The 19,130-nt window shown below is 37.1% G+C and overlaps 1 protein-coding gene across 2 annotated transcripts in view; it reads left to right on the top strand.

Moving 5' to 3' along the window:
* ADAMTSL1 (ADAMTS like 1) overlaps nucleotides 1-19,130 on the top strand; it is a gene marked incomplete at both ends in the record, with an annotated part of 350,834 nt that overhangs the window by 27,634 nt on the left and 304,070 nt on the right. For both annotated transcript variants that reach the window (XM_084239275.1, XM_084239274.1), the window contains one exon: nucleotides 2,294-2,421. In XM_084239275.1, the coding sequence (XP_084095401.1) occupies nucleotides 2,294-2,421 (128 nt within the window). The remainder of the gene's footprint in view (nucleotides 1-2,293; nucleotides 2,422-19,130) is intronic.

The following is a 19,130-nucleotide window of genomic DNA, read 5'->3' as shown; positions in this document are numbered from 1 at the left end:
AAGAGGTTGTAGCTAGGAAACTATGAAGCCACTATTTCATCCCAGGCCATGTAGGTCTGCCACTACCTGCACTTAACCATGACCTCTCCTACTCCTTTGAAATGATTTAGGGATTTCGGAATCTTAATAAAGCATGCACTAGCACACAATCCTTGATATAACACTTGGAAGCCGGTCTTAAGACTTGACTTGAACAGGCTTTAATAATTCCAATAAGTAGTCAGTTTAACAGCTGAGCCCTATACTAATTGATTCTTGTAATCCCATTACTGTAAAACAATTTTCTGGGGGCAGGAAGATGGTTGTTTCTTTCCCAGTGACCTGTCCTTCTTGGATGCTATAACCTTGACTATAACTAGGTTTATACTCTTAATAAGTTTCCATTTATAGATTCTACTATATGCTAATCACATTACTTATATCATCTCAAATTCTTACAATGTTTTATAAGAGGTTACCCACCCCCATTGCCTCCATATCCCATGCTCTCCCTATATTCCATCAAAGTGCCAACCCTGCTTAGCTTGTTAGATCAGATGAGATGGGGCACTTTCAGATTGGCATGACCAAAGACTGCTCTCCAGAGAAAAATACCAAAGATGAAGTTACCAGAATGCCTCATATCTTTTTTTTAAAGATTTATTTATTTATTTATAAAAGCACTGGGTACAGTCAGAAGTGCGAGAGAGTGAGAGAATTCACCAGAGCCAGAGAGGGGAACAGAACAGGCAGACTGACGAAGTACACTGCTGAGGGGAGCAGCAGGTATGGCAGGAGGGGTCTGCGTGCCATGTGGGACCCTGGTCGGTGGCCAGGGATTGAACCGGCGCTGCAGAGGCTGTGGGCAGCTTTGCAGCCCAGTGGCTCAAGCGCTGTGCCACCAGGGAGGCCCCTCACATGATCTTTACAGTATCTTTTTCCAAATATAAATTGTTTTGAAGGCTAACTTTTGTCATGTATGTGTATTTGATTGACATAAGAAGATAGCACTGTTATATTGAGATACCATTTTTAGTTTATTCAGTAAAATAATTTGGTTGTAAATCACCTTAGCTGTTTATAGAGTTTTTGCTGTGGACTGAATTGTGTCCTCCCCCCATTCATATATGAAATATTTGGAGGTGGACTTTGGGGAGATAATTAGATTTAGATGAGGTCATGAGGCTGTAGCCCTCATGATGGGATTAATGCCCTTTCTGGCTCTTTCTATGTTAACACAAAGTGGAGGGCTCACAAAGTGAGCCTACAATGAGAAGGTTCTCACCTGAAATCCAAAGGGAAAGCTCTAATGAGGAGTTGACCATGCTAGCTAGCATCCTGGTCTCAGATTTTTAGACTCCAAAATTGTGAGAAAATAAATTTCTATTATTTAAGTCACCCAGTTTATGGTAATTTCATTATGGCAATTTGAGCAGTCTAATACAACTGTGTATATGCATATGTGACACAGTCTCAATTTATAATATGATTATAGGTAACATTTGTTAGTGTAGCTAATCTGCCTATAGTATATGTGTGTGTATTGGTATGTTTGATATTTTCCCATTTTATAGAAAGGAAAACAGGAATAGAAAAGTCATACACTGCTTGTTCAAGGACACAGTTATTAAAAAATGGAATCTATATTCAAATGCTGGCCATTTGTAACACTAAAGCCTAGCCTGTTAACTATGGCACACATTTAATCTTTGACTCATCTATGTAAGAAATGAGAAGCACAACATGGAGACCTGTACATAGCAAATATCCTGCAATAAATGCAGATTTTATTAGGAAACCTGTCAATAACATGTACATTTGCTTGCTAGAAGCAATTCCTACATTATTCAAGCTATTTCATGTAGGTTTTCTAATTAATGAATTTGAAAACTGGAAATGACATTGCTTCACAAAAAAATATATCTAGTATAAAATGTTAAATTTTGGAAAGTAGGACTGATATGCACATGTCAAGCATCTCAGAGTGGAAACATCTCTGAGAGCAGCAAATTCTGGGCAAAATTATAATTTCAGCGCAATTTCTCTTTAACCCAGATTTCTACTTCTGGAACCTTCCTCCATTTGCTCCCTTTGTGCAATCTCTTGTCACCTTCAGTTATAGTCCAGGGTCTTTAAATTCAAATATCCCTCTCCCCAAATATATAGACATTACTAAATAGGAACAAATAGAAAATTGGAGTGTGCTTTCTCCCAGCAAAGGTGTGATGTACAGACACATAAACCAGCCATATTTTAGATCATATGTTTTGGGTTTGTGAGGACATGATGATGACCATCCTCTCCTTTCTCCCAGAGCTCCAGGACAGCGCGCTCAGAGGAAGAACGGGACGGCCTATGGGATGCGTGGGGCACCTGGAGCGAGTGTTCACGCACCTGCGGTGGTGGCGCCTCCTACTCACTGAGACGCTGCCTCAGCAACAAGTAAGTCCTGCAAGCATGGAGGGTAGGTGTGAGGAGTGGTTTTGCTAATGCTGAAGCATACCCTTTGTGGTCAGGGTCATGCAAGTATAGAGATGCACATAAATCCATGTTGAGAAAGGAAATGGAAGAAAGGTATGAAGAATTAAATGTGTTTTCTTCATCTTCTCTAGGTATTTATATAATCTTACCTGATAAGCAATATAGGATTTGGCCCATTGACCAAACAGATTTTATCTGTTTTTATATTGAAGCTGGAAGGAGGATTAAATGAATCTCTTATATACTGTCAATGGGTATGTAGATTGATCGACACCCATGGAAAACAGTATGGCAGTCCTCAAAATATTAAAAGTAGATATACCATATGATCCAGCAATTCCACTTCTAGGTATTAAAATAATACAAAAACACTAGCTTGAAGGGATGTATAACACGCTTATGTTCATTGCAGCACTATTTACATTAACCAAGGTATGCAAACCTAAATGCCCAAGAAGAGATGAGTGGATTAAGGAGTTGTATATATACACAATGGAACACTACTTAGCTATTTTCAAAAATGATGAAATCTTGCCATTTTTGACAATATGAACAGAACTGAAGGGGATTAAGTAAAATAAGTCAGAAGGAGAAAGACAAATACAAGAGGGTTTCACTTATGTGGAATATAAAGAAACAAAGGAATTGGCTAAAGAAAGCCAAAACAGACCCTAGAAATATGAATGTGGGGAGTACTAGAAAAAGGGGCCAGTGACCTGTGGTGGAGGATTATAGGTGCCATGGTGGAGGGTGTGGTATGGTAACATACATCTGAGGAGGTGTAGCCCATTCCTATAAATCATATACAGTGTTGTAAATGAACATTAACTCAATAAAAAGTGATTCATTTTTTAAAAAGTGATACATTTTAAGAAAATTCAAAAACAAATGAGCCTAATATCTTTATATTTTAGTTTCATAATATAATTTTTGCATCATCCTAACAATTATGGTGATAATATCGACAATATTAACATTAACCCCATGTTTAAAGAGTTTGTTGGATTCCAGTGTTACCAAGTATCTTGCAAATGAGTTCTATATTGGCTTAGTTTTTTTACAAGTTGTAATGACAAGAGTGTCATTAATGTCTTTCAGCTCAGTGAGTCCCTAATGTCTCACAAAGTCCCTAATGTCTTTCAGTTCAATGCGTGATGCATGTAGAGTATAAGGTGATTGGGAAGAATAGATCCTGCAGTGGGAATTGGGGCCTGAGTAGTGAGAGTGATGATGAAGGTGAAAGTGAGAGTGGCTAATGATTTCTAAGCTGAAAGGAAAAAGCCTGAGGTGTTAGAATGGAAAGTCTTTACTTAGAATAATAACAATTCAAAACTGCTTCTTGAGCTGTGTGGTCTATGACTAGATTTTTTTTCTCCAAACTATAAAATATGAAGTACCATGGTAATAATTTTTAATGAAAAATTTTATTTGACAGTGAAAGTGTTATATGTAGCAAGTAAAAGTTTAGATCAAAATTACCATATAAAACATGAAACAGAAGAAGGAAAAATATGCATCTACTGAATCTTCTAGACTTTCTTATAAATAACAGAAAAGAGTGGGATGTAGGTTCAGGAAAATGTCAATGTATTCTAGTAAGAGTGGGAATTTCTTGAAACCAGGGATTAAACTTTACTTTGAAATAAAGACGCCGAATATTCTGAAATATTCAGAGCCAATAACCATTTCTGTTCTAGACAGGTCCCAGTGGAAATGCTGCAGCCTATCTTGCAAAATATTAGATCAGTTTTTCCATTCTGGTATTTGGGTTTGCAGTGAAGGTGGGTCTGTTGGATTGTATTCAGTAGGAAGTTTTCCCTGCCTTCATCAGAGGTTAGCATCACATCCAACCAGATCCCTGAACTGATAGGAAAGAGTTCAGCTTTCACCTCTGATTCACCTGTTCTCTTAATCTTGAATATCAGAACCTTTTTAAATCTTCACTACATGATACTACATGGTGATAGCACTGATAATAAACCTATAGCAGCAAAGCCAAAGTGTACAAATTTGGAATGTAACTATTATGTCATTTTCCCAAATTAGCATGATGGAGTATTCTATGAGGATGAGCCAAAACATGTGTCTCACAAAGTATAAGAAATGGATGGGAACTTCCATCGTGGCTCAGTGATGAAAATGTTACATTGTGAGAACTTTTACTGAGTGGCTGAGAAGCAGTTGAAGGGACAAATTAAAATCACAGATAAAATTCTGTCATTTGGCAATCACTTACTTGGCAATCATCAAATACTGATGTTATGTGAAATTAAAAATGACTGTTTTGTTAAGTACATTTAGACTCCAGTTGTTAGGACTTCACTAAAATACTACAGGAGATAACATTTATTTTTCCACTTATGGTGAGTTAGAAAAATAGACTATAAATTATGATACTGTAAATGTATAAAAGAAATGTCCCCATTTGACTTTCAAATATTGGAAAAATACATTCAGTAAATTTATGCCAGGCTACCTAGGAAGCTAGAAAAAAGTGAGGAGAAGGGTGAACCACTCATTCTACAGGGATTTGAAGAAGAAAACAGCCTCCCAGCAGATGGCATTTCCATATCCAGCAAAAACATAAAGATGCACCAAAAAAACAAATGACTGAATCAATCTAAGTTTCATTTGTCTCAAGAGAACTGAAATCAGCTCACGTCTGGGTAAGCTCACCTGACAATACAAACCCTATGGAAAAATGTGGTCAAAATATGCCCCAGGACATGATAAATAGTCCTATCAAGATTTAAAAAAAGAAATACACAATGGCCAAAATAAGGCACCTGCTCAGAATGGGAGAGCAGAATGGTGCAGGAAAGCATGAGCTTTTGAAGTTGGGATGGGGAGGGAAGCAGGGAGGGAAATGTAGACAAACATAAAATAGAAACTCCTTTATTCCCAACTGTCAGTGCTGGATGCTGAGGAAAAAGCTCTGACTAGGATGACACTGAGCAGAATCCTTCCTTTGCCTCCTCCCGTCCTTTTCCTAAGGTTCACAGAAAGCAAGCAGTGCTCCATTTTTCCAATTTCTGATATGGGATCATTGTTCATTGTGTTTATTTATAACTCTGGTGGGTGAAATAAAGACAGGCCTACATGTAAACCTTTTTCTACAATATTCACTTATTTCTGCAAGGTTGTCATTGAGAAACTCCATTAATGCAACTGTTGGTAAACTTCTCTTACCAAATGGTATACAGTTATCTTCTTTTATTACTTTTTATTAGAAACGAGACAACATTATTTGTAGTCTATGTTGGTCTTTTATTGCAAATGAATTAAATAATGTGCCAACTACTGTGAGAAACTATTTCTTCTCTCTCCAGTTCTTCATGCCTCCCATGAAATAATTTGAAATGATATTTTAATTACATATTTTAATTGAGATAGACATTGGTTTACAACACTGTATAATTCAGGAGTATAGGTTTACACTTCTTCAAATATATGTTGCCACATCAACTTCACCACCAAAGCATCTATTACCCTCCACCTTAGCCCATTGAGCTCCCTCTCCCCTTTACTCATCACCCCTACTCTCCCCTTCTGGTAGCCTCAGTTCTGCGGTCAAAGTTCTAGGGTTTGTTTCAGTTTACTTTTGTCTGTTCCTTGGTTTTTTTTCTTTATACTCCACCTAAATGAAATCATGAGGTGTTTGTCTTTTTCCTTCTGACTTTGGTTGTGTTTTTTAGCAGAAACTACTTCAACCTAAATTAAGCATATATATTATTGAATTTCATACTAAAGATTTGTCTCTGAGAGCTCTAGGTTTGTCTTCACTCAGTTAATTTAGCTTTGCCCATAAGAAGTTCCAGATGGATAAGGCACTTAATGTCATATGTACCACTGTATTAAGTCTATGCCAAAAGCAAGTTCAAGGGGGAAATTACAGCTTGTTTGAGATGGCAGTGGTTCAGATAGCTGGATGCTCTTACGTATGGTATCAATCTTTACTTTCAAGGCTGAAAAAAATTTAAAGATCTTTACAACCTTTTTTTTTTTAACTTCTGAAATTTCAAATTAACCTGCACACTTATTAATATTACAAAAGAATAGATTAACACTATAGATTGGTAAATCATTAAGAGTATGTAAATTCTAGCTGACTAAATGAAGGGCTTGTCAGCTTCAGATAACAGTGAGAGGGGAAAACAACAGCTTATTGTGAAGGTGGAAACAGCCATTAAAAGTTTATGAATTTTGAAGTGAATTTTGTGTTGAATAAAATTGTTAGATGAACAAGAGTTAAAATCATCACACTGTGAGGGTGCCTAAAAAAGTAAGATTATAATGTTATTCCAGAAGGATGTGGCTGCCTGAATGGTGTCAATATAAACACAGAAAAATTAAAATAAATAGCCACAAGGAGTCTTAGAGGAATGGGGATGATTGCTCCAACTTCTCAATACATAATAATTGTGCTAAGAAGACGTAGGCTAACTTCTCTGAACTTCTAGTGGAAAACACATTTTTTCTCCTATAAAGTAGTGATATACTAATATAAATTTTAGTTAGCAGCTAATTTCTAAATTATGTATAATAATAAATATTAAGAGAAAATTTATTATGTTAAAATTTGCCTTCTTAAACATTTTCAAGTCATCTCATCTCTATCATAACATCCAATTAAAGTTCACAGGACTTGTTTTAAGAGGTTTTAAAACTTTCAGCTCAAGTGAGCTCCAAAGCAAGATTTATCTATTATTCTTCATCTAGTGTTTTATGTTATCATACTTGTTTACCTTGGAAATGTTTGGAGTTTTGTTTGAAAGAAGGATATACAGTTCAGAGGGGGTCTGACTACTCATGTCACTTGCATGAGGTGGTCTTTCCTTTGTGTTAGAGGAGGGGGCACGTTTGGGGATGTATGTTTAAGTTGAAGTTGCCTGCCTTTTGCTTTTTAGGTCAAAGCTTCATCTAAATATATTACCAAGACTTCTGAGATGCTAGGTATTTTATGTCAGGTGTTTTGTTCTAAGATCAGATCCCCTTTCAAGGAAGGAGTACACTAAGTCCATTGACTTGTTTGGGACAAACTGAATGTCCGGTTTATCCTAAAAATAAGTTTGTTGGTATTAGAAATGGTTAGAAATATTTGATGTTCATAACTTTTACCAACCTTGTTTGGAGTCTGTAACTTTTGTCCGTTTTTTTTCTTTTGATTTAAAAATTTCTTATTCACTTAGTTTAAGAGCATTCTCAAATTTTTATTTCTCCTCAGTTTTCTTGTTTAACAATTTTATAGAGATATCTTTGACTCATAAAAATTATATTAAGTGTGCAATATGATGTTTTTATGTAAGTATTCATTGTATAAAGATTACAGTCGAGCTGAATAACATATCCATCACCTCTGCATAGTTCTGTATTTGTGTGTGTGTTAAGGTTGATTAAAAATCTGTCCTCTTAGCATATTACAAGTCTATAATACAGTATTGTTACCTGCCATCACCCTACTCTGCATTAGAGCTGCAAAAATCATTCATCTTGCATAATTGAAACTTTGTACCACTTTTGACTGATTTCCCCATTCCCTTGACACCATGGTTCTACTCTCTGATTTTATGAATTTGACTATTCTGCAGCAAATGAGATAATGCAGTTTTTGTTTGTTTCACTTACCACTATGTCCTCCAGCTTGATTCATGTTGTCACAAATGGCATATTACCTTCCTTGTTATGTCTAAATGCTATTCCAGTGTATATCACATTTTCTGTATCCATTCATCTGTCAATGGGAATTGAGGTTGTTTCACTAAACTTGGCTAATATGAATACTGCTACAAGAAACATGAGTGCACCTGTCTCCTTGAGATCCAAGTTTCATTTCCTTGGATTACATGCCCAGATGTGACCATATAGTAGTTATATTTTTTTATTTCTGAGGAGCCTCTGTACCATTTTCCACAATGGGCTTACCAGTTTGCATCCCCATAACAGTGTGCAAGAGTTCCCTTTTCTCTATGTCCTCATCAATGCTTATCTGTTGTCTTTTTGATGCTAACCATTCTAACAGACATGAGGTGTTATCTCATTGTGAAATTGTTTTGCATTCCCTTACGATTAATGATGTTGAACACATTTTCATGTACTTTTTGACCATTTACAAGTTTTGTTTTGGGAAATGATCTTCAGGTGCTTTGCCCATTATTGATCTTTTTTTCTATTAAGCTATATGAGTTTCTTATATTTTTGATTCTCAGCAACTTACCAGATCTATGGTTTGTAAATATGTACATTATGTAGAATGCATTTTCACTGTTGGTTGTCTCCTGTGCAGAAATACTTTAGTTTGATGCAACCCCACTTGTCTGTTTTTGCTTTTGTCACCTATCTTTTTGGTGTCATGTCCAAAAAATTATTGCCAAGATCACTGTTAACAAACTATATTCCTATGTTTTCTTCTAGTATTTTCATAATTTCAGGTCTCACATTTAAATCTTTCATCCGTTTTGATTTGATCTCTGTACTTAACATGAGATGAGAGTTCAACTTTGTTCTGCATGTGGACATCCAGGTTTTTAAAATCCATTTCTTAGAGACTATTCTTTCTCCATTGTGTGTTTCTGGCAACTTGCCAAAGATTAGTTGGTCTTATATGCTTGGGTATATTTCTAGGTTTTCTATTCTGCTACATTGATCTCTGCTTGTTTTTATACCAATATCATGCAGCCTTTATTGCTATACCCATGTAATAGAGTTTAAAATCAGGAAGTATGATGCCTCCTACTTTATTCTAAGAATTTCCCCCAGTTTTGTAAAGATAACATATCTGCAGCAGTAGTGCTCAACCTTAGCTGTACTTTCAGATTATCTGGAAAACTTTAAAAAGAAGCACAAGAATATGGGCCCCATTAAGCCAATTAAACTAGAATCTCTAGGGATGGAACCCTGTTATTAGTGATTTCTTAATATCTCAGCTTATGATTTTGATGAGTATCCAGCATTTAAAACCATTTCTCTACTGGAGGAATAATAGTAAAAGGATGAGGTTTTTTTCTCCTCTGAGAACTTAGAGCTTTGAGTAATAAAGAAAAAGGATGAATTTTCCTATAAAGACATTTCTTTCTGTTTAAATGCCTCGTGGAAGTTCCTGTAGGATGATCCAGTCTGCAGTGTGGGAGGAAAGACGTGGGCACCAACATGCCAGGACATAAAGTAGTGATTGCCCTTCCATAGTGCAAGCCAAGAGAATGGCTTTTCTGAGTAGTTATACAGTTGTCTTGTCTTAGTCAAGATCAGCCTTGCCCAAGTGGTAAATGAACTGGAGTGATTTCTTAAATTTTCTTCCATTATGTGATTAAGCCCAGAAATATGACTCAAGGATGTTAATGAATGACTAAGTTAATACCCAGTGATTGGAGTAGTTTATGAAATTTTTCTGAGACCCACTGGTCTTCAAATTTATTAAACTTCTTATCCATGGACTGGCATTTAAATTTTCACCTTCAATTCAACATCTGTCATTACATGTCTTCACCTACCAAAAATGAAAGAGTTCCTAATAAGACAGAATTTCCTCTGATTGGGTCCAGTTTGTACAACAGAAAAGTTCATCTAACTGTTTCTTCTTTTGATTACCAAGGAGTAGGGAAAGGAGGTAGAGGGAGGAGTGGTAGAGCAGAGACAGAAACACAAAGAAATAGAGAGACAGAGTGAGAAATTAAAAAGGGACACCAAAAATTAAGGCAAGAAGAGGGGATGCAAGATTGGGGAATGGATGCTTCACCTGGAGACAGAAAGAACAAGTGTAGAACACTAAGGAACATCATATTTAAGTGTGATCTTTGGTCAAAGCCTGTACCTACATATACCAGATCTAAAAGAGTCAATCCCTACCTCTGAGCTGAGATGGAACTGCCTCGTCAAGACAGAGAACCTTTTCTAGCAGAGAGCCACATGTGGGCCCCCAGTTCTCATAACAGTGTATTTCATTGCTCTGAGAGAATCTTTTTCCTATTTTGTGATTATCCCTTTCTTTTTTTTTTTTAATCAAGCCATGGATTTTGAATCTTGGCCCCACTATTTCCTGATTATGTGACATTGGACTGGCTGTTTACTTTCCCTGGGATTTAGTTTTCTCCTCGAGTGGCAGTGCCTGGAAGAGACTAAGTATTTAGTAAAGATTTATATTGAAAGAACATCTAAGATTCCCCTGAACTCTAAAATGGAATGCATGACCCTGATAGAGGCTTTCTCTTCCACATAAGTAGTCAAAAACCATTTGGCTAGATAGGATGAAGGCAGAAAAGCTGAGCTTAATATAAATGGTTTTAAAGAAAAATGTTGTGATTCTCCAGGCCCCCATTTTGCAGTGGACATCTGGGTGAAATGGGCGGATTGAAGAACTTTTGTCTCTAGCCAAAATAATTCATAAATTCCCAGCTTCAGGGTTGTATTGGGTGAGGTTGTGAGAGTCCTAGAGTTTCATAATATACATTTTCCTCATGGGGAAGATGGAAAAGTTGGACTTGGTGTTGCTAAAACACATTTGTTTTTATTCTCATTCTTTGCCTCTTTTGGCTACTGAACAAATGTAAGATCATTTGCAAACCTTATGGCATGTGTGTATGTATTATAAAGTGCATGTCCTTCCTGCTAGTGGATCTCAAGCCAAAGGCAGCAACCCCCTGGCTCCCACCCTGCCATCTTTCAGGGAGCAAATGCATTACAGTGACAAACACAACTTAGAGTAAATATGTGAAAATAAACATGTCCTTTAAAAAGAGCCACACTTTCTTTCCTTTGGTAGCTATTTAGTTTCATTTTAAACTTTTCATCTTTGGTTTATTATAGGAAGACTTTAATCAGGTTTCAGGGTTCAAAAATTTGGAGCAAATATGAGACCAAAAGTTCTTCATGACCTGGAATTATCCTTACAACATTTCCTTCTATTGTACTCTCTCCTTTTGCCTGCCTAGCTTCGTCCCTTCCCACCTGCTCTCTCTCCCTTCCTCCTTCCCTCTTTTTCCCTTTCCCTCTTTCCTTTCCTCAAGAAATGCTTTGGATCTTTTTTGATCAGCAATCAAAAAAGATAAACTCCTGCCATTCTCAGCAACGAGGATGGAGCTAGAAGGAACTATGCTCAGTGAAATAATCCAGAAGGAAAAAGAAAATTATTGGATGGCTACACATAGCAGGAATATAGGGGAACCAAATAAGACATCAGTGTAAAAAAAAAACAATACAAAACACAACAAAGCAAAAATGGACAATTATAAATCAGAGACATCCTGCAGGGGTGGGGGTGGGAGGGAGGAGCACAGGGGACTGAGGTGATGGTGCACAGGTGCACTGGGGAAGGAAATTCTATGGGGACTACACCTGAGGGGGTGGGGGATCACAAATATTGTTTAAAAATGAACAATGCTGTAAAAAAATTTAAAAATAAAAAAAAATGCTTTGGAGAGCTAACAGTATACCAGGTACTTTGCTAGGCACTGGGTCTCAGGAATCAGACATACAGGCTGCAGAAGGGAATAGCAAATAAAGAAACAAAAATATCTTTTCTAGGGCCTCCCCTGGTGGAGCAGCAGTTCAGCACTGGGCTGTGAGGCTGCCTGCAGCCTCTGCAGCGCCTGTTTGATCCCTGGCCGCCGGCGAGGGTCCCACCAAAAAAAAAATCTTTTCTAAAAGTAAAGAGAGATTGGGTGGCTGCAGAATTGTTCTCTGTGCCTCTTCTAATGAACCCTCTATCTACAGTGCCTCTTGCTTCCCACATCCAGTTCTCGAATCCTAAATGTGATTTTAAGTTTCCTCCCCAGTGTCCATCAATGTCTCTTTGCTGTATTATAAGCCATTTTGTTGGACCACTTAAAGTCACTTTCTTGTAGTCTGACTTTTGCAGTATTTGTGTGCCACTGCTCCCCGTTAGACATCAGTCCTATGGACAGAGGGTAATCTTGCTTTTCTTTATATCTTCTTGCCTTGTACAAAGTAGGTGCATAGTCACTGTCAGGAAATTTGCTGAATTGAATATCAGGGCCAGGAGCCTACTATGGTACTTTGTGAAGCAGAAATATGAAGCGAGGGCTGCTTCTTGAATCCCCTTTTCTCCCATCACACTCCTGTGGCTCAAAGACATCTCACCTCAGTAAGTATCTTCATTCCTTCCTTCTCATCAACCTCCCTTTTGTTACTCCTTCTATTCCTAGTGTCCAGATCAGGCCCAATAACTGTTGACTGTGTGTTACAGTTGACCTATGAGCAAGATTGGTTTAAACTGCTCAGGTCGACTTAGATGTTTGATTTTTCTCTCCACAGGTTCCTCATTCATGGAGTCAACCAACTGTGAATGTCAGTTGATTGATTGCCTGAATGAGGAACTCCATGGACATGAAGAGCAGACTGTAAATGATACAAGAATTTTTGATAGAGCAGGGATCAGTCAATGTCTACCTGTGTTGTTCAAAGGTTAGCTGTGTAATTTTGTGTGTTCTATGTGGACTGATGTGGGTTTTTTTTCCCTACTGAATTATAACTTTGATAAGGGTCAGGGAAATCATTTTTGTATCTTCCAGAATGCCTGGCTTAGTACTTGCTCAGCTTGGATGTGCAATAAATGCGTTAAGTGACTAAACAAGAGTGTTATATAAGAGTGTGTTAACCAGGAGGCCCTGTTCGTGGGCTTACTTCCACTTTCAGGCTGTTTACTGTGCTTGGTCTCTCTAGGCCTGAGCAGCCTGCGCAAAGAGCGTCTGCTGTGTTGGAAGCTGGACGTGATCATGACAGTTTATACTGCCGTTGTTCTTGCTTGCTCCTTTTTTGATTACCTGAGCACCCACCTCCTCCTAACCCCAGCCCATATTTGTGAGAACTCGATTCTTTGTTGTAGCATGTCTGTCTTTGAAGAACAAGCAGAGATATGTAAAATCATACTTGTTTGGGGGAAAAAAAACTGGCAGTCATTTTTCTAGTTGTAATTTAGAACACACCAAACACTCGTAATAGCAAATAAACCAGTTTGAAACTCATAGGATAAACTCCAAAATTCAATCTGTAATATCCTCATGCGGGCCTACACTTTAATTTTAACAGCTCCACAGCCATGGAACTGCTGCTCAAGATTGTATAGAAGCACAGAACAGCTTGCCTTAATTCCCTATAGTCTGGAGAAGATCAAACAACCAGAGGGGATGTCTTCTTATAATGTTTTCCCCAAATATACATCATTTCCATTTATATTGAATTTGGACTCCACATTAAGTTTTAGTAACCCTCTCTGTATACATAAATTAGGGTCTCCAGGCTGGCACAGATTCAGAGTGTTTTTATAATGAAAGATTAGTATAGAGCAGAGTGTTGAATCATAAAACAAAGGTTACAAAAATATGTTACTGATGCCAAAGGAACACTTTTAAGTCTAGACCTCAACTTGGGGCACTGTTTCTTAAATCTGGGCCTCTGGTACCCCCACTCTGTTTAAAATGTCTTTGAATATGCAGTCTTCAGGTTGACTCTTCCTGGGCTCCTTAGGCTGTGTGAGAGCTGCTGGCAGATGGCACAGGGCTGATGTGACACCAGGGCCAATGTGACACCAGGGCCACATCTGTCCCTGCCAGCTCACCTACTGATGGAGAAGGCCTGGCAGCCTGCTTCCTTGTTGTTTGTTGTATCATTACAACAGAGACCATTTTCAAAACCTACATTTATCAAGTTGTCATGATAGTTTGGCTTGTATATCTATCTACACAGAAAAAAATAAATCTCTCCCTTAACACTCATCTATTTGAGCCACGTGATGCATTGCACACATAAGAGACAGTGAAAAACGGATAGGCGTCCTGCGTGGGATTCAGGGACCTTGCAAGTAAATGCTGAAGGCAAAAAAGATTTTTTATGTATGCATTTAAAATCCCCAAACACCAGGGGCCCATAGCTCCTCCTTGTTTCAGAGGTACTTTTCCACTGCTGGTTGTGTAGGCTGTGGATGTGTTGTTGCTAGATTTCAGTGACTTTGTGTAATGAAGGAGATTTACCCTCAAATGGGAAAAAACTGTGAAGCATAGCCACAGAGGAGGTCAAAAAATGCCCTTTAATGTTTAAGATCTGCTTTCCATAGGCAAGTATAACCAGATTAAGCATCAGTTATTATGGAGAATCTTATAATCAGATTTCTTCTTCTTTGACAAAAGTGGTTGCCTGAGAGCATTTATGATTGGGGAAGACAGCAGAGGGGATTTGAAGTCATAGTCCAGACTAAATATACATTCATTAAATATTTGTTCAAAAAAATCCAAATTTATGAATATCAAGGTAGAACTCACTGGGGATGCACACTAGAACACTTCCATTTATTTAAAGATATACCATGAAATGAAAAAACAATGTAAGTATGATTTTCTGTACATTTTAATTGAGATACAATTTATGACATAAAACTTTGTGTAAATTTAATGTATGTAACATGCTGATTTGACACATGTATATATTGCAATATGATTACTATCTTAGCACCAGCTAATACCTCTATCACATCACATAATTATTTCTTTTTTTGTGGTGGGAACAATTAACATCTAGTCTCTTAGCAAGTCTGAGGTTTATAACATAGTATTGTTGCATTAGTCTAGAATCACTGCACTGCGTATTAGATTTCCAGAACTTGCATAACTACTTGTGGGAGATCTATATCCTTAAACAACATCTCCCCAATTCCCCCACCCGCACCCCAGGCCCCAGCAACCACCATTCTACTTTTTTTAATGTAGATACTTTTGCAAGGAGGGTTAGTAATGAATTGAGACCAAGCACCACACAGATAGTTTCCATGTGAACAAAGCTCATTTTAATTCTCATGAAAAATGCTCTAAATTAAAATTAAACAACTGGTTTAAACATGGAGTCAAATGCAGAGCACTAAAGCATGACTTTTTAAAGCACTGGAGAAACATAGGGGGAGGGAAAGATGAGAAGATGGCACTCATGACTCACGGGCTGGCCTGCTCCCCTCTGCAAGACAAAATCACCACGAGCCCTCTGTGATGCACAAACCCCAATTCTGCATCATTTTGAACCATAGGTGAGGACCGTGATCATGTGAGCATAGCTTTACATGGGTCCCGGTTCTTATAGCTTCCTTTTTAATAGCCAAGTTGATTAGTATCAAGTGTTGTCTCCTGAAAGAACCTCTTACAATAATGTGTCTGTAGAGAATGAAAAGCATCCTGACAGTGCATTTGCACTTCATTCCCTCGGGTATTTCCAGCATTTGTTATTCCTTTTGAGGTCTTTGTTAGAAGCCCCAGAAATGTAGACTTGTAACTGGCTCCCTGGGGATGCTCTCTTCCTATGTAACTCCAGAGAGTCCTGAAATGCTCACTTGCACTTGATGGAAGGAAGGGAAACAGTCCTCTCATACTACTTGAAATCTTTGCCGTGGCTCAAAGTCTGTTTGTTCTGTGTAAACTGTTCTCATTGTAGGTCTCCCCATTTCAAAGGCCCAGGGTTATTCTGATCTGAATTGGTGACCTGTGTTCTTGTAGAGTTAATAGTTTCTTACTGGATGGAGGCAGGGACATGAAGGGAGAGGGGTGGAGAGAGAGAGAAATGCACTGCACTGTTTTTAAATTCTTAGTCCCAAGTCCAGGAGGAAAGGTAGGAGATAGAGAAATATCTGTTCTTACCTAGCAAGTCTCTGTGCCTTTTCGATTTTAAAGACAAAGTCTCGCGGGCTTAACACAATGCAGTTGTCCTTAAGGTCTTTGGAATTGTTTCTTTTTTAATTATATTCTTTGTTCAGAATCGTTGGCATTCAATAACATATATGAGTCAAAGATATAGGTTCACACTTCTTGGGATATGTTGCCACACCCACCACTAAGGTACCCATAGGCCTTTACCACAGCCCATTGGGCCCCCTTCCTATTTCGCTCCCAAATCACCTCCACATCTGGGAGCCTCAACTCTACAGTCAAATTTCTAGGGTTTGTTTTGATTTGGCTGGAGTTTTAAATACACAGTTATCAGATTTTCTTGAAACTTCACTGACTCCAGAGATGAGCCTGGCATATCACCAGGATCTGTTTTCTTAGAGAGGGGATGAGAAGAATTTTAAAGTAAAAATTGATGTATTTTATCAGATTTTAAATTTTTTAAAGAACAATAAAGCAAAGATACTTTCTTCCTCTTTTAAAGATTTAACTTTTAATTTATATAAGCAGAAGGGGGGAGGAACAGAGAAGGCAAGAAATTGTTAGAGCCTGGAAAGAGACCTTTCAGTTTTCCATAGCAATTCATCTCTTCTAAGGTTGTTAAATTATGATAATTGAAACTATGATAACATCAGGATTTTAAGAATTGGAACCGTTTGGGTAGGTTTGTTATGTGTTGATGAGAGACCAATAAAATATGCCTCTAGCCTGTACTAATCTTATTATAAGTGAATTAAAGTCTGAATAATTCACAAACAAAAGCTTATGATTGCGGTGGTTTTTCACTTTGAGATAAAGAAGTCAAAATTAATAAGTGATTGGTGAGGAAAAAGCTGAAATAAATAAGTATGGAAATTTCTATACAGATTTGGGTTGGAAAACATTTTAATATTTACATTTGTTATTTCATTCTTGAACCAATTACTGAGTCCTTAATTGGTACAGTATTTATTTCTCTTAACGCAGTCCTGTAACTGTTGTATAGTTTGTGTCAAGAGGATGCATTTACTTAAATCCTGTTATCAGCGGTCTGTCACATTCATCGGAAACCATTTTGGGCTAAAATTTCACATGTTGGTGTTCATTCCCAGAAGTGAATTTTATTTTGCTTAAATGTGAAGGAAACCCTTCAGCTGTTTTATATTAACAAACTATTTTTAAAAAAGAGAGAAGAAAATATTTTTTACTGCTAAATTCTCAGATGAGACTTCTGTGCCCAGATAAATGCCTTGGATGAGGAACTTCACACTTGGCAAGAATCAAATCCTTGTGGTGGAATAGTAACTTCATTACTTTAGTAGAATTTATATTCACATTTAATAAATTTGAACTTTAAAAAAATATAAACTTCTCTGCACTGAAGTGCTTTCACATTACATTTTACTGACGAGCGTGGTTCTCTTGGAGAAGTTCCAAATGTGCAATGTGTATCTAGGTATCTTTTACTGACTAGAAGTGGATTTACCAGAATTGAGAAGCAACTGATATATTGCTGTAATAAGAAGGTGCAGTTAACCCCCAGGCCAACTCCCTGCTCAGCTTCCTACATTTAACCTGGTGCTAGTATTTTGCACATTTTAAGTACTTGTGTTCATTTTCTAAAATTATTTTATATGCTATGCAGTTAGAAAACTTGGGTTCCAGTCATAGTTTCTCTCTGTGTATATGATTTTAAGTTACCTAATCTTTCTCATTCTCCATTTTTTAATCTGAAGTGGGACTTACAAAGCCTTGTGGAGTTGTTGGAAGATTAGAGATGATCTACATAGAATACCTAATACTGGATCAGATACCCACAGCAGACTCTCAATTTATAATAAAGACTAGTATTACTATTATTATCCAAAATTAGATAGTTGTCTTTAAGTAATGAGAACCTTTACGATCTAAGACATTACCACTTTAATACCATATTTCTGTCAATTAAACAAGCTTTTGCTAAAAAAGAGTAATACAATATAGCAGAGAGAAGATTTAATTCAGGGACATAATTAAATATTTGCAAATCAATATTAGGTATTAAACAATTACAGGATATTTGGAAATAGTGGCAAATGTTTTTTGTTTTGGGTTTTTGTTTTTGCTAAATATGCATTTAAGTCATCTTTTGCATGATATGCTTTTATCTCCGCCTAATACCAAAGATGCTTTGAAAACCATGTACGTATATACAGTTTAAAATACCTGCTAGAAGAGCTTATTTAAATGATCAAAGCAGGTATTTTTCTACTTTGTTAATTTTAGTAAATTACATCTCTAACCCCTTGGCATTTAAACAGAGCTTTTGGCAAGTTGAGGAATCTCCACACAGCTTCCATATGATCCTGTAATTCCATGCCTAGGTATTTCCCAAAGGACACAGAAACATTAATTCAAAAGGATAACTGCATCCCTATGTTTATAGCAGCACTATTTACAATAGCCAAGCTATAGAAACAACCCAAATGCCCCAAAACAGATGACTGGATCAAGACATGGTACATATACACAATGGAATATTATTCAGCAATCAAAAAGATAAACTCATGCAATTTGCAGCAACATGGATGGAGCTGGAAGGGATCATGCTCGGAAAAAAATAAGAAAGAAAAAGAAAAATACCGGACGGTCTCACTCATAGCAGGAATTTAGAAAAACTAAATAAGGGACCAGGAAAAAAACTAATTACAATAAAGTAAAAATCAAAATCAACAAACAACTATAAAACAGAGATGCACTGCAGGAGGGGAGGGGAGGAAGGAGTCCGATCAATACGGGGGGGGGGGGGTGGAAATTGTATGGGGAATATAACCAAGATGAAAATGCATACATTGTGCAAAAATGAAAAATGATGTAAAAAATATATAAAATTAAAAAATAATAAAAGAAGAAAAAAAATAAACAGAGCTTTTGTAAATTATCTCAGTTAATGATCTTAACTTTATGTACTGGTGTTTCCTGTATCCATTTGACAGCTGAGGAAACTTAAGACCTTGAAAAGATAAAAGACTTATACCAAAAAGAGCAAAGTCTCTA

Source organism: Talpa europaea, assembly GCF_964194135.1.
Source record: "Talpa europaea genome assembly, chromosome: 7".
Lineage (NCBI taxonomy): Eukaryota > Metazoa > Chordata > Mammalia > Eulipotyphla > Talpidae > Talpa > Talpa europaea.
The sequence above is the reverse complement of the archived record's forward strand: the minus strand, read 5'-3'. Positions and strand labels throughout refer to the sequence as shown.